The 21,158-nt window shown below is 58.8% G+C and overlaps 2 protein-coding genes across 6 annotated transcripts in view; one reads left to right on the plus strand and one right to left on the minus strand.

The window, feature by feature from the left end:
• The window catches only part of KLHL28 (kelch like family member 28), a 24,411-nt gene extending 9,174 nt beyond the window's left edge, over positions 1-15,237 (minus strand). The window contains exons 1-2 of the mRNA XM_071557139.1: positions 15,117-15,237; positions 3,729-4,627 (exon numbers count right to left, since the gene is read on the minus strand). Of these exons, the coding sequence (XP_071413240.1) occupies positions 3,729-4,627 (899 nt within the window). The 5' untranslated portion in view covers positions 15,117-15,237. The remainder of the gene's footprint in view (positions 1-3,728; positions 4,628-15,116) is intronic.
• Positions 15,238-15,526: 289 nt separating this feature from the next.
• The window catches only part of TOGARAM1 (TOG array regulator of axonemal microtubules 1), a 39,838-nt gene continuing 34,206 nt past the window's right edge, over positions 15,527-21,158 (plus strand). For all 5 annotated transcript variants that reach the window (XM_071557140.1, XM_071557141.1, XM_071557142.1 and 2 more), the window contains exon 1: positions 15,527-17,947. In XM_071557140.1, coding sequence (XP_071413241.1) covers positions 15,527-17,947 — 2,421 coding nt within the window. The remainder of the gene's footprint in view (positions 17,948-21,158) is intronic.

A 21,158-nucleotide genomic window follows, 5' to 3' on the forward strand; every position in this document is an offset into this window, starting at 1 on the left:
CATCTAGGGTGGTATCAGACCCCATAAATTAAATTGAAATAATTTTGACAACATCTCTGAACACAGGGAAAAAGAATATATGGCTCTTCCCAGGTGTTTGAGTATATTCTTATCTGCAAATATGGAACTGTCATAGAGAAGAGTCTCTTGGAGTAAATTACCATCCCAGAATCCAGCTGGGAAACCAGTTCAGGCAGTCCCTGAGCACAGGGAACATCCATGGAGCTGATAAAGAACACTTAAAATCAAAGCACTTTCTGTGTATGTAGATATGTATAATGTATATATGTATAATGTATTTATGTATAATGTAGATATGTATAATGTATATATGTATAATGTATTTATGTATAATGTAGATATGTATAATGTATATATGTATAATGTATTTATGTATAATGTATATATGTTTATATGTACCTAAGCAGACCCACAGATAGTTGAGCTCCCAGTTCTGGAAATGTTAATACCACGTTAAACCAACCCAGTCACACCAGTCTGGGGAGACACAGCCCTTTTTCTCTCTGTTCCATTCCTCCTGCTCCCATCATGGGCCTCAGGGATGAACAGGAGGCTCACTCTGGAATCCAGGTAAAGACAGGTGGGCACTTACCACTCTCTGGCAGCACAGACATGGACACCAACAGGTTAAAATTAGGATTCTATTGTGATCCAGAACCCCTTCTGGGAATCCCAGAATCCCTGGGGTTGGCACAGCTCTGCCAGCCCCTGGAGCCCACCCTGTGCCCGATGCCCACCTTGGCAAAGCCCTCCCAGCCCCTGGAGCCCACCCTGTGCGCCATGCCCACCTTGGCAAAGCTCTCCCAGGCCCTGGAGCCCACCCTGTCCCTGATGCCCACCTTGGCAAAGCCCTGCCAGCCCCTGGAGCCCACCCTGTGCCCGATGCCCACCTTGGCAAAGCCCTGCCAGCCCCTGGAGCCCACCCTGTGCCCCATGCCCACCTTGGCAAAGCCCTGCCAGCCCATGGAGCCCACCCTGTGCCCCATGCCCACCTTGGAAAAGCCCTGCCAGCCCCTGGAGCCCACCCTGAGCCCGATGCCCACCTTGGCAAAGCCCTGCCAGCCCCTGGAGCCCACCCTGTGCCCGATGTCCACCTTGGCAAAGCCCTGCCAGCCCCTGGAGCCCACCCTGTGCCCGATGCCCACCTTGGCAAAGCCCTCCCAGCCCATGGAGCCCACCCTGTGCCCGATGCTCACCTTGTCCTCCCTCCCAGCCCCTGGAGCCCACCCTGTGCCCCATGACCACCTTGGCAAAGCCCTGCCAGCCCCTGGAGCCCACCCTGTGCCCGATGCCCACCTTGTCCCCCAGCCCAGAGCACTCAGTGCCACGGCCAGTCCTGCCTTGGGCACCTCCAGGGCTGGGCACTCCAACCCTCCCTGGGCAGCCCCTGCCAGGGCCTGCCCACCCTTTCCAGGAGGAAATTCCTGCTGCTGTGCCCCCTGCCCTGCCCTGGCCCAGCCTGAGGCCGTGCCCTCTGCTCCTGTCCCTGTGCCCTGGGGCACAGCCCGACCCCCTGTCCCGGCTGCCCCTCCTGGCAGGGATTGCAGAGCCAGAAGGTGCCCCCCGAGCCTCCTTTTCTTCTCCTTCACTCTACTCTGATTAAGTCTGTTTCAATTCCAAGGACTTTTGTGTCATCAGGAAGCACATTTGTTTTGAATAATAAAAAATCAGGGGAAAATCACGTAAAATGAAACTTCCTGAAAGGATAAAGCAGCAACACACCAACTTCATTTAGCCACGTTATTAACCCAATCAACAGAATGAAAATTATTTATAGTTATGTGTGTTGGCACAAACAAAACCCTGTAGCACTTCAGATTACTAATGAAATATAAAGGTATTTTGTATTGTGCTTCTTAAAAAATATCCCTGCTTAGGAGTTCTTATGAAGGAAAGCAACAACTACACTCTACAAACCATGGTGGGACACGAAGGTCTCTCCCAACCCTGACACCTCTGTGAAACCACAGCTGTCCAGTGAGTGTGTGACCCTGACCTGGGGTGACCACAACCACCCACGGCCCCCACCCCACGTGGCCATCCCTCACCTTTCCAGGCAGGCACAGCCTGGCCTTGTCATGGCCACTGCTCACCTTTCCAGGCCTTCCCATGGCTACTGCTCACCTGTCCAGGCCTTCCCATGGCCACTGCTCACCTTTCCAGGCCTTCCCATGGCCATCCCTCACCTTTCCATGACTTCCCATGGCCATTGCTCACCTTTCCAGGCCTTCCATGGCCATTGTTCACCTTTCCAGGCACAAAGGGCTTGGCTTTCCCATGGCCATCCCTCACCTTTCCAGGCAGGCACAGCCTGCTCTTCCCATGGCCATTGCTCACCTGTCCTGGCACAAAGACCTTTCCCATGGCCATTGCTCCCCCTTCCAGGCCTTCCAAGGCCACTGCTCACCTGTCCAGGCACAAAGAGCTTTCCCATGGCCACTGCTCACCTGTCCAGGCACAAAGAGCCTTCCCATGGCCATTGTTCACCTGTCCAGGCACAAAGAGCTTTCCCATGGCCACTGCTCACCTGTCCAGGCACAAAGAGCCTTCCCATGGCCATTGCTCACCTGTCCAGGCACAAAGACCTTTCCCATGGCCACTGCTCACCTGTCCAGGCACAAAGAGCCTTCCCATGGCCATTGCTCACCTGTCCAGGCACAAAGACCTTTCCCATGGCCACTGCTCACCTGTCCAGGCACAAAGAGCCTTCCCATGGCCATTGCTCACCTGTCCAGGCACAAAGACCTTTCCCATGGCCATTGCTCCCCCTTCCAGGCCTTCCAAGGCCACTGCTCACCTGTCCAGGCACAAAGAGCCTTCCCATGGCCACGGCTCACCTGTCCCGGCACAAAGACCTTTCCCATGGCCATTGCTCACCTGTCCAGGCACAAAGACCTTTCCCATGGCCATTGCTCACCTGTCCCGGCACAAAGACCTTTCCCATGGCCATTGCTCCCCCTTCCAGGCCTTCCAAGGCCACTGCTCACCTGTCCAGGCACAAAGAGCCTTCCCATGGCCACGGCTCACCTGTCCAGGCACAAAGACCTTTCCCATGGCCACAGCTCACCTGTCCAGGCACAAAGAGCCTTCCCATGGCCACTGCTCACCTGTCCAGGCACAAAGAGCCTTCCCATGGCCACGGCTCACCTGTCCAGGCACAAAGAGCCTTCCCATGGCCACGGCTCACCTGTCCTGGCACAAAGACCTTTCCCATGGCCATTGCTCACCTGTCCAGGCACAAAGACCTTTCCCATGGCCATTGTTCACCTGTCCAGGCACAAAGAGCCTTCCCATGGCCATTGCTCCCCCTTCCAGGCCTTCCAAGGCCACTGCTCACCTGTCCAGGCACAAAGAGCCTTCCCATGGCCATTGCTCCCCCTTCCAGGCCTTCCAAGGCCACTGCTCACCTGTCCAGGCACAAAGACCTTTCCCATGGCCATTGTTCACCTGTCCAGGCACAAAGAGCTTTCCCATGGCCATTGCTCCCCCTTCCAGGCCTTCCAAGGCCACTGCTCACCTGTCCAGGCACAAAGAGCCTTCCCATGGCCATTGTTCACCTATCCAGGCACAAAGAGCCTTCCCATGGCCATGGCTCACCTGTCCAGGCACAAAGAGCCTTCCCATGGCCATTGCTCACCTGTCCAGGCACAAAGACCTTTCCCATGGCCATTGCTCCCCCTTCCAGGCCTTCCAAGGCCACTGCTCACCTGTCCAGGCAGGCGAAGAGCCCGGCCTTGCCCCCTACGGCACAGAGCACTTTGGGGGCGCAGCGGGGCCGCGTCATCAGCATGGTCTGGTGGGACAGTCTGTGCTCGGGCATGAAGTGGTACTTGAGGGCCTCGTTGAGCAGGTGCTTGCAGGTGTGGTCGTCGCGGATGAGGTGGTTGGCCTCGTAGAGGCGCGTGAGGAACTTGACGCTGAGCAGGGGCAGGCGCACGCAGTGCAGCAGCTGCGCCAGGTACTTCTGGCGCTCCTGTACGTCGTACTTGATCCAGGCCTCCAGGGCGTAGAACACGCTCTCCTCGGTCACCACGTTGAGGCAGTCGTTGGACACGATCTCGTCCAGCTCGGCGTGCGTGAGCTCCAGGAACTCCTCGGTGCGACACACGTCCTCGAAGTTCCGGCAGATGTACTTGCTGGCCGCCAGGTACAGGTCGTGGCAGCCGTAGGTCTCGGCGAAGCGCGAGATGCCGATGCAGTTGCCGGGGTCGAGCTGGCTCTGCAGGAAGGCGCAGCACTCCTTCACCACCAGCTTCACCTGCAGCAGGTTGGCGGCGGGCAGCAGCGCCTCCACCGTGTCCTGCGAGATGAACACGGTGCCGGTGTAGGCGTACTCCACGATGGCCTGCAGCGCCGCCTCGTCCACGCACTGGAACTCCACCTCGGCGTTCTCCTTCTCCGACAGGTTCCCGGTGAACATGGCCTTGAAGTAGGGGCTGATGCTGGCCAGCACCACCTTGTGCGCGTGGATCTTGGCGTCGCCCACGCGCAGCACGACGTCGCACAGCTCGCGGTGCTGCCGCAGCACGTTCAGGCCCTGCAGCAGCTGCTCCGAGTGCAGCGGCGTCAGCTTGGCCAGCAGGTACGGCGGGGACGACGGGTCCATCTGCGGCACAGGGCACAGTCACTGGGGCTCAGCACGGACACAGCACACACAGCACCTCGCAGGCAGAGTCAGCCCTGCTTTTGGCTCACTCAGCTTTGTTACTGCCCAGCTTGGCTTTGGCTCAGTCAGGTTTGTTACTGCCCAGTTTGGCTTTTGACTCAGGTTTGTCACTCCCCAGCTTGGCTTTTGACTCAGGTTTGTTACTCCCCAGTTTGGCTTTGTCTCAGTCAGGTTTGTTACTGCCCCGTTTGGCTTTTTTCTCAGTCAGGTTTGTCACTCCCCAGTTTGGCTTTGTCTCAGTCAGGTCCGTTACTGCCCAGCTTGGCTTTTGACTCAGCTTTGTCACTGCCCAGTTCGGCTTTGTCTCAGTCAGGTTTGTCACTGCCCAGCTTGGCTTTGTCTCAGTCAGGTTTGTCACTGCCCAGCTTGGCTTTGGCTCAGTCAGGTTTGTTACTGCCCAGTTTGACTTTCAGCTCAGTCAGGTTTGTTACTGCCCAGCTTGGCTTTGTCTCAGTCAGGTTTGTTACTCCCCAGCTTGGCTTTTGACTCAGGTTTGTTACTGCCCAGCTTGGCTTTGTCTCAGTCAGGTTTGTCACTGTTCAGTTTTCCTTTTGACTCAGGTCTGTCACTCCCCAGTTTGGCTTTTAGCTCAGTCAGGTTTGTCACTCTCCAGTTTGCCTTTTGACTCAGGTTTATCACTCCCCAGTTTTACTTTTAGCTCAGTCAGGTTTGTTACTGCCCAGCTTGGCTTTGTCTCAGTCAGGTTTGTCACTGTCCAGTTTGCCTTTTGACTCAGGTTTGTCACTCCCCAGTCTGGCTTTGTCTCAGTCAGGTTTGTCACTCCCCAGTTTTACTTTCAGCTCAGTCAGGTCTGTCACTCCCCAGTCTGGTTTTGGCTCAGTCAGGTTTGTCACTCCCCAGTTCACTGTTTCAGTCCTTACACACGACACTTTTTCACAAGAGTTAAATCCAGGTCCTTCCAATGTTCATTAATGGTCTATACCAGAGTCAGAATTAAAAAAACACAACCCAAGCACCACTTCTTTTTGTTCTGCAGCAAACTGTCTATTATCTGATGCACTGACTACGTGACAGGATCCTACTGGGGCAGCCTCTCCTCCAGTCCTGGGGGTAGTTTTGGGTACCACAGTATAAGAAGGATCTAAAGCTGCTGGAGAGTGTCCACAGGAGGGACAAGAGGGTGGGGAAGGGCCTGGAGGGGCCATCGAGGAGCAGCTGAGGGCACTTGGCTTGTTCAGCCTGACAGGAGGAGCCTGAGGGAAGAGCTCCTCAGGGTCTGCAGCTCCATCTCAGCTCCCTGTCAGCACAGACAGCACCCAGGGAAGGGCTGGAGCTGTGCCAGGGCAGGGACAGCACCCAGGGAATGGCTGGAGCTGTGCCAGGGCAGGGTCAGCACCCAGGGAATGGCTGGAGCTGTGCCAGGGCAGGGACAGGGCACAGGGAATGGCTGGAGCTGTGCCAGGGCAGGGACAGGGCACAGGGAATGGCTGGAGCTGTGCCAGGGCAGGGACAGGGCACAGGGAATGGCTGGAGCTGTGCCAGGGCAGGGACAGGGCACAGGGAATGGCTGGAGCTGTGCCAGGGCAGGGACAGGGCACAGGGAATGGCTGGAGCTGTGCCAGGGTAGGGACAGGGCACAGGGAATGGCTGGAGCTGTGCCAGGGTAGGGACAGCACCCAGGGAATGGCTGGAGCTGTGCCAGGGCAGGGTCAGGTGGGATCTCAGGGAAAGGTCCTTCCCCCAGAGGGTGGTGGGCACTGCCCAGGCTCCCCAGGGCAGTGGGCACAGCCCCAAGGCTGCCAGAGCTGCAGGAGGGTTTGGACAGTGGGACAGGGACTGGGTGGGATTGTTGGGGTGTCTGTGCAGGGCCAGGGGCTGGACTGGATAATCCTGGTGGGTCCCTTCCAACTCAGGACATTCCATGACTCTACATGAAGGATTTGAGACAACTGAACAGTGATTAAAATAAACTAAGACAAGTGGAGACCAGACCTGGCTTACCTGAGACAAAGTTTTAACAGTTCTAAAATAATTTTGTGCAGCTCAGCTCCCGCCTGCTCAGTGCCCCTGGGGAGCAGCCCAGCCCTGCCGTGCCTCCTCTGCCCAGGCTGTGCCAGGGCCCCTGCACTCAGGGGGCAGCTCTCCACTCCCATTCCATGCCTTCCCTCTGCAAGCCATCCCCGTGGAGTCGGGGGGGGGGGGGGGGGAAGGAGTGCTGGGGCAGAGGCTGCTGTGCTCTGGATGCAGAGAGGAGCTCAGCAGAGCTTCCCTTCCCTTCCCTTCCCTTCCCTTCCCTTCCCTTCCCTTCCCTTCCCTTCCCTTCCCTTCCCTTCCCTTCCCTTCCCTTCCCTTCCCTTCCCTTCCCTTCCCTTCCCAAACCTTCCCTTCCCAAACCTTCCCTTCCCAAACCTTCCCAAACCTTCCCAAACCTTCCCAAACCTTCCCAAACCTTCCCTTCCCAAACCTTCCCTTCCCTTCCCAAACCTTCCCTTCCCTTCCCAAACCTTCCCTTCCCTTCCCTTCCCAAACCTTCCCTTCCCAAACCTTCCCTTCCCAAACCTTCCCTTCCCAAACCTTCCCTTCCCAAACCTTCCCAAACCTTCCCTTCCCAAACCTTCCCAAACCTAACCTTCCCTTCCCAAACCTTCCCTTCCCTTCCCTTCCCTTCCCTTCCCTTCCCTTCCCTTCCCTTCCCTTCCCTTCCCTTCCCAAACCTTCCCTTCCCTTCCCTTCCCTTCCCTAACCTTCCCTAACCTTCCCTTCCCTTCCCTTCCCAAACCTTCCCTTCCCTTCCCAAACCTTCCCTTCCCAAACCTTCCCTTCCCAAACCTTCCCAAACCTTCCCTTCCCAAACCTTCCCTTCCCTTCCCAAACCTTCCCTTCCCAAACCTTCCCTTCCCTTCCCAAACCTTCCCTTCCCAAACCTTCCCTTCCCTTTCCTTCCCAAACCTTCCCTTCCCTTCCCATCCCTTCCCTTCCCTTCCCTTCCCTTCCCTTCCCTTCCCTTCCCTTCCCTTCCCTTCCCTTCCCTTCCCTTCCCTTCCCTTCCCTTCCCTTCCCTTCCCTTCCCTTTCCTTCCCTTCCCAAACCTTCCCTTCCCAAACCTTCCCTTCCCTTCCCAAACCTTCCCTTCCCAAACCTTCCCTTCCCAAACCTTCCCTTCCCAAACCTTCCCAAACCTTCCCTTCCCAAACCTTCCCTTCTCAAACCTTCCCTTCCCAAACCTTCCCTTCCCAAACCTTCCCAAACCTTCCCTTCCCAAACCTTCCCTTCCCTTCCCAAACCTTCCCTTCCCAAACCTTCCCTTCCCAAACCTTCTCAAACCTTCCCAAACCTTCCCTTCCCAAACCTTCTCAAACCTTCCCAAACCTTCCCTTCCCTTCCCAAACCTTCCCAAACCTTCCCTTCCCAAACCTTCCCTTCCCAAACCTTCCCCTCCTCTCCCCTCCCTTCCCCTCCCCTTGTGGCTTCCAGTGCCACCAAGCCCCTGTGGAACAGCAGACCAGCCCTGGGGAAGGCTGGGAGCTGGGCCTGCCTCCAAGAGATGGTGGGAGCTGGTGAGGAGCTACCCAGGGCTCCCAAGGGAGCAGGTTCCAGGTGGAAACCTTGGAATTTTCAGCACTCCCAGCCCTGAGAGCCCCCCACGCCCCCCACCATCACCAGGGAGTGCAGAGGGAAGGGTCCTGCTCCTCCCCACAGCTCCACAAGACTCTCCTTCCCAAACTTTTGCATCTGCAGGCACTTGGATACCTGCTGCAATTCCAGCAGCATTACAATTCCAAGGTGCTGCCCCCCTGGAGCAGCAGCTCTTTGTTCAACCTCATCCCTGCACTGGTGAGAGAGGTGAAGGGGAGGGACCTGCCAGCCCCTGGACCAGGAGGAAACAGCTCCATTGTTCCCCCACTCAGCCCTCCCTGAACAGCTGATTCCAGGTTAATTTGCTAAATGATCTCCAAGAACTCACTTCTTTTATCTTAATAATAAGCTCAGCTTTTGAGAGCTCCTTAACTGACACCTCATTGCAGGGAGCCCACCTAGAAATGCTCACTTGAAAGAACAACATGAGTTGCCAACGTTTAACTGCAGAACAGAAAGCACTGACAGGGAAGTGAAGGATCACAGGGAGGGGTGGGAAACCTCCTACCCATGGAAAGACACATCAGCTCTCCTATTATAACTCCACAACACAAAAAATAACTAAGAGAAAGTATTTTAAGCACACCTGCAAAAGCCAAGGTTATGTACAATGACATTTTCCCCTCACAATTTTGCAGCACGAATTACATGGGGAAGAATTAATGAAGAAATAAATAAAGCTGTTCAGCAGCTGGTAGTTCATTTGTGTTTGTGTTTGTGCCCCTTTGTGTTTGTGTTTGTGTTTGTGTTTGTGTCCCTTTGTGTTTGTGTCCCTTTGTGTTTGTGTCCCTTTGTGTTTGTGTTTGTGTCCCTTTGTGTTTGTGTTTGTGCCCCTTTGTGTTTGTGTTTGTGTTTGTGCCCCTTTGTGTTTGTGCCCCTTTGTGTTTGTGTCCCTTTGTGTTTGTGCCCCTTTGTGTTTGTGTCCCTTTGTGTTTGTGCCCCTTTGTGTTTGTGTTTGTGCCCCTTTGTGTTTGTGTTTGTGCCCCTTTGTGTTTGTGTTTGTGTCCCTTTGTGTTTGTGCCCCTTTGTGTTTGTGTCCCTTTGTGTTTGTGTCCCTTTGTGTTTGTGCCCCTTTGTGTTTGTGTTTGTGCCCCTTTGTGTTTGTGTTTGTGCCCCTTTGTGTTTGTGTTTGTGTTTGTGTTTGTGCCCCTTTGTGTTTGTGCCCCTTTGTGTTTGTGCCCCTTTGTGTTTGTGTCCCTTTGTGTTTGTGTTTGTGCCCCTTTGTGTTTGTGTCCCTTTGTGTTTGTGTTTGTGTTTGTTTGTGTTTGTGTTTGTGTTTGTGCCCCTTTGTGTCCCTTTGTGTTTGTGCCCCTTTGTGTTTGTGTCCCTTTGTGTTTGTGCCCCTTTGTGTTTGTGTTTGTGCCCCTTTGTGTTTGTGTTTGTGCCCCTTTGTGTTTGTGCCCCTTTGTGTTTGTGTTTGTGTCCCTTTGTGTTTGTGTCCCTTTGTGTTTGTGTTTGTGCCCCTTTGTGTTTGTGTCCCTTTGTGTTTGTGTTTGTGCCCCTTTGTGTTTGTGCCCCTTTGTGTTTGTGTTTGTGTCCCTTTGTGTTTGTGTCCCTTTGTGTTTGTGTTTGTGCCCCTTTGTGTTTGTGTTTGTGTTTGTGCCCCTTTGTGTTTGTGCCCCTTTGTGTTTGTGCCCCTTTGTGTTTGTGTTTGTGCCCCTTTGTGTTTGTGTTTGTGTTTGTGTCCCTTTGTGTTTGTGTCCCTTTGTGTTTGTGCCCCTTTGTGTTTGTGCCCCTTTGTGTTTGTGTCCCTTTGTGTTTGTGCCCCTTTGTGTTTGTGTTTGTGTTTGTGCCCCTTTGTGTTTGTGTTTGTGTTTGTGTTTGTGTTTGTGCCCCTTTGTGTTTGTGTTTGTGTTTGTGTTTGTGTTTGTGCCCCTTTGTGTTTGTGTCCCTTTGTGTTTGTGCCCCTTTGTGTTTGTGTTTGTGTTTGTGTTTGTGCCCCTTTGTGTTTGTGTTTGTGTCCCTTTGTGTTTGTGTTTGTGTTTGTGTTTGTGTTTGTGCCCCTTTGTGTTTGTGTCCCTTTGTGTTTGTGTTTGTGTTTGTGTTTGTGCCCCTTTGTGTTTGTGTTTGTGTTTGCGTTTGTGTCCCTTTGTGTTTGTGTCCCTTTGTGTTTGTGTTTGTGTTTGTGTTTGTGCCCCTTTGTGTTTGTGTTTGTGTTTGTGCCCCTTTGTGTTTGTGCCCCTTTGTGTTTGTGTCCCTTTGTGTTTGTGTTTGTGCCCCTTTGTGTTTGTGTCCCTTTGTGTTTGTGTTTGTGTTTGTTTGTGTTTGTGTTTGTGTTTGTGCCCCTTTGTGTCCCTTTGTGTTTGTGCCCCTTTGTGTTTGTGTCCCTTTGTGTTTGTGCCCCTTTGTGTTTGTGTTTGTGCCCCTTTGTGTTTGTGTTTGTGCCCCTTTGTGTTTGTGCCCCTTTGTGTTTGTGTCCCTCTGTGTTTGTGTTTGTGCCCCTTTGTGTTTGTGTTTGTGCCCCTTTGTGTTTGTGCCCCTTTGTGTTTGTGTTTGTGCCCCTTTGTGTTTGTGCCCCTTTGTGTTTGTGTTTGTGTCCCTTTGTGTTTGTGTTTGTGTCCCTTTGTGTTTGTGCCCCTTTGTGTTTGTGCCCCTTTGTGTTTGTGCCCCTTTGTGTTTGTGTTTGTGCCCCTTTGTGTTTGTGTTTGTGCCCCTTTGTGTTTGTGTCCCTTTGTGTTTGTGTTTGTGTCCCTTTGTGTTTGTGTCCCTTTGTGTTTGTGTCCCTTTGTGTTTGTGTTTGTGCCCCTTTGTGTTTGTGTTTGTGTTTGTGTCCCTTTGTGTTTGTGTTTGTGTTTGTGTCCCTTTGTGTTTGTGTCCCTTTGTGTTTGTGTTTGTGTTTGTGTCCCTTTGTGTTTGTGTTTGTGCCCCTTTGTGTTTGTGTTTGTGTTTGTGTCCCTTTGTGTTTGTGTTTGTGCCCCTTTGTGTTTGTGTTTGTGTTTGTGTTTGTGTCCCTTTGTGTTTGTGTCCCTTTGTGTTTGTGTCCCTTTGTGTTTGTGTTTGTGTCCCTTTGTGTTTGTGTTTGTGCCCCTTTGTGTTTGTGCCCCTTTGTGTTTGTGTTTGTGCCCCTTTGTGTTTGTGCCCCTTTGTGTTTGTGTTTGTGCCCCTTTGTGTTTGTGTTTGTGTTTGTGCCCCTTTGTGTTTGTGCCCCTTTGTGTTTGTGTCCCTTTGTGTTTGTGCCCCTTTGTGTTTGTGTCCCTTTGTGTTTGTGCCCCTTTGTGTTTGTGTTTGTGCCCCTTTGTGTTTGTGTTTGTGTTTGTGTTTGTGTTTGTGTTTGTGTTTGTGCCCCTTTGTGTTTGTGTCCCTTTGTGTTTGTGTTTGTGTTTGTGTTTGTGTTTGTGCCCCTTTGTGTTTGTGTCCCTTTGTGTTTGTGTTTGTGTTTGTGTTTGTGCCCCTTTGTGTTTGTGCCCCTTTGTGTTTGTGTCCCTTTGTGTTTGTGTTTGTTTGTGTTTGTGTTTGTGTTTGTGTCCCTTTGTGTTTGTGTTTGTGTTTGTGTTTGTGCCCCTTTGTGTTTGTGTTTGTGTTTGCGTTTGTGTCCCTTTGTGTTTGTGTTTGTTTGTGTTTGTGTTTGTGCCCCTTTGTGTTTGTGTTTGTGTTTGTGCCCCTTTGTGTTTGTGCCCCTTTGTGTTTGTGTCCCTTTGTGTTTGTGTTTGTGCCCCTTTGTGTTTGTGTCCCTTTGTGTTTGTGTTTGTGTTTGTTTGTGTTTGTGTTTGTGTTTGTGCCCCTTTGTGTCCCTTTGTGTTTGTGCCCCTTTGTGTTTGTGTCCCTTTGTGTTTGTGCCCCTTTGTGTTTGTGTTTGTGCCCCTTTGTGTTTGTGTTTGTGCCCCTTTGTGTTTGTGCCCCTTTGTGTTTGTGCCCCTCTGTGTTTGTGTTTGTGCCCCTTTGTGTTTGTGCCCCTTTGTGTTTGTGTTTGTGTCCCTTTGTGTTTGTGTTTGTGTCCCTTTGTGTTTGTGCCCCTTTGTGTTTGTGCCCCTTTGTGTTTGTGCCCCTTTGTGTTTGTGCCCCTTTGTGTTTGTGTTTGTGCCCCTTTGTGTTTGTGTTTGTGCCCCTTTGTGTTTGTGCCCCTTTGTGTTTGTGTTTGTGTCCCTTTGTGTTTGTGCCCCTTTGTGTTTGTGTTTGTGCCCCTTTGTGTTTGTGTTTGTGCCCCTTTGTGTTTGTGCCCCTTTGTGTTTGTGTTTGTGCCCCTCTGTGTTGGTGCTCTGGTCAGAACTTGATCGTACAAACACACAAACAAGGCAGGGGAAAGGAATGGCCACAGCTCAGCTGCAAAACCAGGTAGAAATAATTGTATTTAAGTTATCCTGGAGCAACAAAGCTGTTTGTACCAGCCTGCAGACCCTCTCACAGCCCCACCAGGGATGTGCTGTGATCTGTTTCACTGTTCAGCAAGAACCAGCTGCTGGAACATGACCCAGTCCTGGGCTGTTCCCAGGGCAGGGTCTGTGCCCCCAGCTCAGCTCAGCAGCCACCCCAGGGCTCTGGGCCACCAGATCCCTCCGGGCTCTGCTTAAATCTGCTCTGGAACAGCCAGAGCTACTGGGAATCACGAGGTTGCCCAGCAGGGCTGGCTGGCCGAGGGGCTGGGCTGTGCCAAACCCCAGTGAGTGCAGAGTGGCACCAGGAGGAGCTCCCTGCGGGCAACGCTTTGCCCCGGGGGAACCTCAGTCCGCACCCGGAACGCCGGGGCAGGGAAGCCACAGGGCTGGGGCTGGGGCTGAGGCTGGGGCTGGGGCTGGGACTGGGGCTGGGGCTGGGGCTGGGGCTGGAGCTGGGGCTGGAGCTGGGGCTGGAGCTGGGGCTGGGGCTGCGGCTGGGGCTGGGGCTGGTTCAGGGCTGGGGCTGGAGCTGGGGCTGGGGCTGGGGCTGGAGCTGGGGCTGGGGCTGCGGCTGGGGCTGCGGCTGGGGCTGGTTCAGGGCTGGGGCTGGGGCTGGTTCAGGGCTGGGGCTGGGGCTGGTTCAGGGCTGGGGCTGGAGCTGGGGCTGGTTCGGGGCTGGGGCTGCAGCTGGGGCTGGTTCAGGGCTGGGGCTGCAGCTGGGGCTGGGGCTGGGGCTGGTTCAGGGCTGGGGCTGGGGCTGGAGCTGGGGCTGGGGCTGGGGCTGGAGCTGGGGCTGGGGTTGGGGCTGGGGCTGGAGCTGGGGCTGGTTCGGGGCTGGGGCTGGGGCTGGGGCTGTGGCTGGGGCTGGTTCAGGGCTGGGGTTGGGGCTGGGACTGGGGCTGGGACTGGGGCTGGGACTGGGGCTGGGGCTGGGGCTGGTTCAGGGCTGGGGCTGGGGCTGGGGCTGGTTCAGGGCTGGGGCTGCGGCTGGGGCTGGTTCAGGGCTGGGGCTGGAGCTGGGGCTGGAGCTGGGGCTGGGGCTGCGGCTGGGGCTGGGGCTGGTTCAGGGCTGGGGCTGGAGCTGAGGCTGGGGCTGGGGCTGGGGCTGATTCAGGGCTGGGGTTGGGGCTGGGGCTGGTTCAGGGCTGGGGCTGCGGCTGGGGCTGGGGCTGGTTCGGGGCTGGGGCTGCAGCTGGGGCTGGTTCGGGGCTGGGGCTGGGGCTGGAGCTGGGGCTGGGGCTGGTTCGGGGCTGTCCGGAGCTCACCCGCCCCCCGAGAGCTGCGCCGGGCTCGGCTCCAGCACCCGCACACAAAGAGCACAAGCACGAATGGAACAGGCAGCGCCTCGTGATGGAGCGCCCCGTTGGTGCGGAACGCTGGGCAGGACCAGCCCGGCCGGACAGAGCCCGACGGGACAGTGCCCTGGGGGGACGGAGCGGGGGCACCGCTGGGAGTGTCCCTGTGCACGGCAGTGTCGCTGCCATGGCACTGGCACTGTCCTTGTCACGGCACTGTCCCTGTCCCTGCCCATGGCACTGTCCCGGTCCCTGTCCCTGCCCATGGCACTCTCCCTGTCCCTGTCACGGCACTGTCGCTGTCCCTGCCCATGGCACCGTCCCTGTCCCTGTCCATGCCCATGGCACTGTCACTGTCCCTGTCACGGCACTGTCCCTGTCCCTGCCCATGGCACCGTCCCTGTCCCTGTCCATGCCCATGGCACTGTCACTGTCCCTGTCACGGCACTGTCCCTGTCCCTGCCCATGGCACTGTCCCGGTCCCTGTCCCTGTCCATGGCACTGTCCCTGTCCCTGCCCACGGCAGGGGAGCAGCGGGACGGGGTGTCAGGTCCTTCCCACCCAAACCACTCCAGCATTCCCGGGCTCCGCCGCTCACACGGGGGTGTCCCCAGGGCGGTCCCGACAACCCGAGGCCGCTCCCGCCGGGCGGGGGCACAGCCTGGGGGCGACAGTGCCCGCTGCGCCCCCGCTATCCCGGCAGTCCCGGTGATCCCGGTTATTCCGGCTATCCCGGCTATCCCCGCTGTCCCCCCCTGTCCCGGTTATTCCGGCTATCCCCGCTGTCGCAGCTATCCCGGCTAGTCCCGGTGATCCCCCCTGTCCCGGTTATCCCGGCTGTCCCGACTGTCCAGGCTATCCCCGGCTATCCCCGCTGTCCCCCCTATCCCGGTTATCCCCGGCTGTCCCCCCCCATCCCGGTTATCCCCGGCTATTCCCGCTGTCCCCCCCTATCCCGGTTATCCCCGACTATCCCCGCTGTCCCCCCCTGTCCCGGTTATCCCCGGCTATCCCCCCCTATCCCCGGCTATCCCCGCTGTCCCCCCGTATCCCGGCTATCCCCGCTGTCCCCCCCTATCCCGGTTATCCCCGGTTATCCCCGCTGTCCCCCCCTGTCCCGGTTATCCCCGGCTATCCCCGCTGTCCCCCCCTGTCCCGGTTATCCCCGGCTATCCCCGCTGTCCCCCCCTATCCCGGCTATCCCCGCTGTCCCGACTCTCCCACCTGTCCCGAGCCCGGCCCGGCCCGGCCGTGGCCCCGCTCGCTCCGCTGCTCCGCCGCCTCTGCGTCACTTCCGCCCGCCCGCTCCGCCAATCAGCGCGCGGGACGCCGCGCACACCCACACCCGCGCGTGCCCGGCCGGCACCACCCGCTCCGCGCGCGGGGGGGACTCGCCATCGCTTCTCCTCCCCGCAGTCCCCCAGCGCGGCCCCGGCCCCGGTACCGCTCGGTACCGCTCTCCACTCGCTCCGGGCCGCGTTCGCTCCCGGTTCCGCCCGCAGCGGCGCCACGAAGCGGCGCGGAGACAGGTGTGTGTATCCCCCCGCTCGCCGCGGCGTAGTCTGAGCCGCGCCGGCGCCGTGCGAGGCGCCCCCTGGCGACGGAGGCGTTGCTGGGCGGGGCCTGAGGGGCCCATGGCGGCGGGAGCGGGCCCGGGACAGGGAGCGGGGCACGGAACGGGCATCGCCGAGCCGGGAACGGGGCACGGAACGGGGCACGGAACGGGCATCGCCGAGCCGGGAACGGGGCACAGAACGGGGCACGGAGCGGGGCACGGAACGGGCATCGCCGAGCCGGGAACGGGGCACGGAGCGGGGCACGGAACGGGGCACGGAGCGGGGCACGGAACGGGGCAAGGAGCGGGGCACGGAACGGGCATCGCCGAGCCGGGAACGGGGCACGGAACGGGGCACGGAACGGGGCACGGAGCGGGGCACGGAACGGGGCAAGGAGCGGGGCACGGAACGGGCATCGCCGAGCCGGGAACGGGGCACGGAGCGGGGCACGGAGCGGGCATCGCCGAGCCGGGAACGGGGCACGGAACGGGGCACGGAACGGGGCACGGAGCGGGGCACGGAACGGGGCAAGGAGCGGGGCACGGAACGGGCATCGCCGAGCCGGGAACGGGGCACGGAACGGGGCACGGAGCGGGCATCGCCGAGCCGGGAACGGGGCACGGAACGGGGCACGGAGCGGGCATCGCCGAGCCGGGAACGGGGCACGGAACGGGGCACGGAGCGGGCATCGCCGAGCCGGGAACGGGGCACACAGAACCGGGAACGGGACCGGACATGGCCGCGCCGGGAACGGGGACGGGAACGGAGATCGCCGAGCCGGAACACACCGAGCCGGGACACGCCGAGCCGGGACACGCCGAGCCAGGACACGCCGAGCCGGACGAGCCGGGACACACCGAGCCGGGACACGCCGAGCCGGGACACACCGAGCCGGGACACGCCGAGCCGGGACACACCGAGCCGGCACCGGGGATCGCCGAGCCGAGAACGGGACCGGGACCAGCACCAGGCCACACCGAGCCAGGAATGGGACCGGGGATCACGGAGCCGGCAGCGGAGCTCACCGGGACCGCACCGCGGCTCCGAGCGGACAGACCGCGGGGCCGCGGCCGCGCCTGGGAGCGCAGCGCCCTCGCCGAGCAGGGACCCGGCCCGGAGCGCCCCGGTGAAGGGCACACGGAGCCCGCCGGCCCCACCGAGGAGCAGCCCGGCACGGAGTGCCCCGGTTCGACTGAGGGGGATCTGGGCACGGAGCCCCCCGGCCCGCGGGAGGATGAGCGGCACACGAAGCCCCCCAGTTCCACTGAGGACGATCTGGGCACGGAGCCCCCCGGCCCGCGGGAGGACGAGCGGCACACGGAGCCCCCCCGTGCCGCCGAGGAGGGTCTGGACTCGGAGCCGCGGGAGGACGCGGGCTCCCGGTGCCCGCTGGTGCCCGCGGAGCTGTCGCTGGTGCCCGCGGAGCTGCGGGCGCGGCTGCTGGACCCGCGGGATTACCGCCGGCGGGCGCAGGCGGTGCGGGAGCTGCGCGGGGCGCTGCGGGGCTGCAGCGGGGCCGCTCTGGCCGCCGCCCCGGGCGCGGCGCTGCGGGGGCTGCTGGCGCTGCTGTGCTCGCTGCTGCGCGACCCCAACTTCGCGGTGTGCCGGGGCGCGCTGTGCGCGGTGCGGGTGCTGGCGCTGCGCCTGGGCCGCCGCCTGCCCGCCCTGCTCGGGCCGCTGGTGGCCGCGGGGGCGCGGGCGCTCGGGGACCCGCAGCCGGCCCTGCGCAGGGACGGGGCGCGCCTCCTGCTGCGGCTGATGGGCAGCGCGGGGCCGCGCGCGGTGCTGCGCCTGCTGCTGCGGGAGCGCCTCCTCCGCCACCGCAGCGCTCGGCTCCGCGCGGAGCTGCTCAACGCCTGCACGGCCGCCCTGCTCGCCTTCCCCGCCGACCGCCTCGACCTGCCCGCGCTGGCGGCCGCGCTGCCCCCCGCGCTGCTGGACACCGAGCGCAGGGTGCGCCACGCCGCCCTGGAGGCGCTGGCGGCGCTGGCCGCGGCCATGGGCGCGGGGGGCTCCGCGCCGCTGCTCCGCAACCTGGAGGGGCTGGCGGGCGGTGCGGGGGCCGTGCGGGCGCTGCAGGCGCGCCTCGACAGGCGGGCCCTGCCCCGGCTCGGCCAGCGCGGAGCGGTAGAGCACGCCCTGCCCCTGCCCGGCCCCGGGCACTGCCTCCCGCCCGGCCCCGACACCGAGTGGCTGCTGCGGGGCGGCGGGACACGCTGCGGGGACACCGCACGCGGCGGGGACACCGCACACGGCGGGATACGCTGCGGGGACACTACACGCGGCGGGGACACCGCACACAGCAGGGACACCGCACACGGCGGGACACGCGGCGGAGACACCGCACACCGGGGTGCCCGGGCGGAGCGCGGGGTGAGCCCCAGGAGGATGCTGAGCGCCGGGAAAGGGAAGAACAAGCTGCCGTGGGAAAACGAGCCGGCTGCGGACAGGGAAGGGGACTCCGCGCTCAGGATGCCGCTCCCCAAGGGGCTGGAGCAGGTACGGAGCTCCCGGGGCTCGTCGCCATAAGGAATTGCCGGGGGAGGTGGTTGGGAGGCTGTCGGAGGCTTGGGGAGTGGCGGGTACTTGGGAGGGGGCTGAAGTTTGACGTGCAGGGATCTTGTACTTCGGTCAAATTTGGGAATTCCTTATGTCGGATTTAACAGGGATCTGCACACCCACGTCGGTCAAATTTGGGAGTTTCTTGTGCAGATTTAACAGGGATCTGCACACCCACATCGGTCAAATTTGGGAGTTTCTTGTGCAGATTTAACAGGGATCTGCACACCCACATCGGTCAAATTTGGGAGTTTCTTGTGCAGATTTAACAGGGATCTGCACACTCCCATCTGGGAGTTCCTTATGCAGATTAACAAAAAATCTTAGCACTTATTAAAAAAAATTAAACATAATTTCTGAGGTTAGCTGGACGCCCTGAGGCACCTCTTAGGCCTGACCAGAGTAACGTGGCTCTGCCATGTCGACAGTGGCAGGTGAGCCCCAGGGAATGAGCACAAGAGTGGGGAAAGCAAAGCCTTTATTTGTGTATTTGCATTTGAGAACACCTGAGGGACTGCCGAGTTTCCTGAAGGTGTTTGGGAGAAAACTGAGCCATTCCCTGAGCTCAGGCCCTAAGGCAGAGCTTGGACTGGGCTGAGCTGGGGCTCTGCCTGCCCTGGGATCACCCTGGGGGCTGCCACAGGCCTGGGTGCCTCTGGTTCCTCGGGCTCATCCCACCAGGAAAAATGGAGGTCAGGCTGGAATAGCAGTTGAGGGCTTTGATGTTATCACTGAGCACATCAGCAGCTGGCAGGGGAAGGAACCTGTGGGATATTGTCCAGGTTGTTCTGCCTTTGGCAGTGCTGCTGTGATGCATCTTTTGGGTCCCCCCGTGTGTTTGGGGCTGGGGCTGTGTCTGTGTCTGGTGGGTTTTTGTGCTGCTTGGGGTTTTTATAAGTGGACACCTTTGATTTATTATATTGAGTTTGCTGTGAGTGAGTTAAAGCAAAGAGATCCCAGAAGATCAAAGGCTGTGCAGAGCAGATTCCTCCCTGCCACGTTTACCTAGTGGGAATTTAATTCCTGGTTGCTTAGTAACTTGTTGCTGTGCTGGATGAGGTCACGGGCAGTGAGTGCTCCTCTGTGCAGCCTCTCAGCTGGGAAACTGAACCTAAATAAATGTGAGTTAATGTTGCTGTGGTGTGAAACCTCCAGGTTCTTGTCTAGACTTGAATGCAATGTGCTCATCCCTCCTCGGTGTCTGTTACCTTTAGTTCAGGCTCCTGAAGAGATCTGTGTCTTTCTGAGTTGATGAGTCAGGCAGCTGAGCTCCTTTGGGGTATCTGCAGGGTCTGCACAACCAGGTTTGCAGGAAACAGCTCTGGAGCAAGAAGGGGTTTCTTTGTGAAGCAGTTTTTCAGTGTCAGCTCAGGCAGCTGTAGAAATGGCAATGGCCAGAGCTCTGCAGGCAGGTTGGGCTGTCCTGCTGCTCGTGGTTTTCTGCAGCCTGTGAACAGAAAGGAAGGTAATACAGGCAGCAACACCTGGCTGGGGCTTGGAATGGGGGGAGGTTCTCCAGGGAGGTGCTCTGGAAATGGTCCTGTCCTAGAAGAAATTAAGCTTTTGTACACATGGTCCTATTTATCCCTGTAAAGTGGAAGGAGGGCCCAAGGTTTCCAACCCTGGAGAGAAAGCAATTAATTTATGGGTTGTTTTGTTGGTATGTAAAGTGCACTTAGAGGTGGTATAAATCATAGAATGATGGAATGATTGGGTTGGAAGGGACATCAAAGATCATACTCCACCCCACCCCTGCATGGCAGGGACACCTCCCACCAGCCCAGGCTGCTCCAAGCCCTGTCCAGCCTGGCCTGGGACACTCCCAGGGCTGGGGCAGCCACAGCTTCTCTGGGCACCTGTGCCAGGGCCTGCCCACCCTCCCAGACACCAATTCCTCCCCAGTATCCCACCCAGCCCTGCCCTCTGGCCCTGGGAAGCCATTCCCTGTGTCCTGTCCCTCCATCCCTTGTCCCCAGTCCCTCTCCAGCTCTCCTGGAGCCCCTTTAGGCCCTGGAAGGGGCTCCCAGGTCTCCCTGGAGCCTTCTCCAGGTGACCCCCCCCAGCTCTCCCAGCCTGGCTCCAGAGCAGACGGATCCAGTCCTGGAGCATCTCCATGATTGGGTTGGAAGGGACCTCACAGTCCACCCAGTGCCACCCCTGCCATGGGCAGGGACACCTCCCACCAGCCCAGTCTGCTCCAAGCCCTGTCCAACCTGGCCTGGGACACTCCCAGGGCTGGGGCAGCCACAGCTTCTCTGGGCACCTGTGCCAGGGCCTGCCCACCCTCCCAGACACCAATTCCTTCCCAGGATCCCACCCAGCCCTGCCCTCTGGCCCTGGGAAGCCATTCCCTGTGTCCTGTCCCTCCATCCCTTGTCCCCAGTCCCTCTCCAGCTCTCCTGGAGCCCCTTCAGGCCCTGCCAGGGGCTCTCAGGTGTCCTTGGAGCCTTCTCTTCTCCAGGTGACCCCCAGCTCTCCCAGCCTGGCTCCAGACAGAGGGATCCAGCCCTGGAGCATTTCCATGATTGGGTTGGAAGGGACCTCAAAGTCCACCCAGTGCCACCCCTGCCATGGGCAGGGACACCTCCCACCAGCCCAGGCTGCTCCAAGCCCTGTCCAACCTGGCCTGGGACACTCCCAGGGATGAGATAACCTGTGCCAGGGCCTGCCCACCCTCCCAGACACCAATTCCTTCCCAATATCCCACCCAGCCCTGCCCTCTGGCAGTGGGAAGCCCTTCCCTGGAGTGTCTGCAGGGAATGCTCAGTGCTCCTGGGACACACCTCTTGTTTCCATGGAGGTGCCGCATCCTTCCCTCTGGGAGGGAGAGGAACAGCCTTGTTGAAAACTGGAGTGTGTCAGGGAGGGCTCCATTCCAAGGCAAGGCAGATGCTGCCCATCATCAGGGAGGGAGAGAGGAGGTTCCTGTTGGTCCCCTGGCAGTGCCTGCCCAGGGCAGAGCTCAGTGCAGGGTCCTCAGAGCTCTGGGTGTCCACACACCTGGGTGGGCACGGGGGAAACTGGAGCCCTGTTGGCCACAGTCACTGCAGGGGAAACCTGAACACCAGGGTGGTGTCAGTGAAATATTTATCTGAGGGCTGTAGGCTGATACCTTTGTGGCTCTGTCTTCAATGCTGATCCTTTGGGATCA

The sequence above is a fragment of the Pithys albifrons genome, chromosome 6 (genome assembly GCF_047495875.1).
Source record: "Pithys albifrons albifrons isolate INPA30051 chromosome 6, PitAlb_v1, whole genome shotgun sequence".
NCBI lineage: Eukaryota > Metazoa > Chordata > Aves > Passeriformes > Thamnophilidae > Pithys > Pithys albifrons.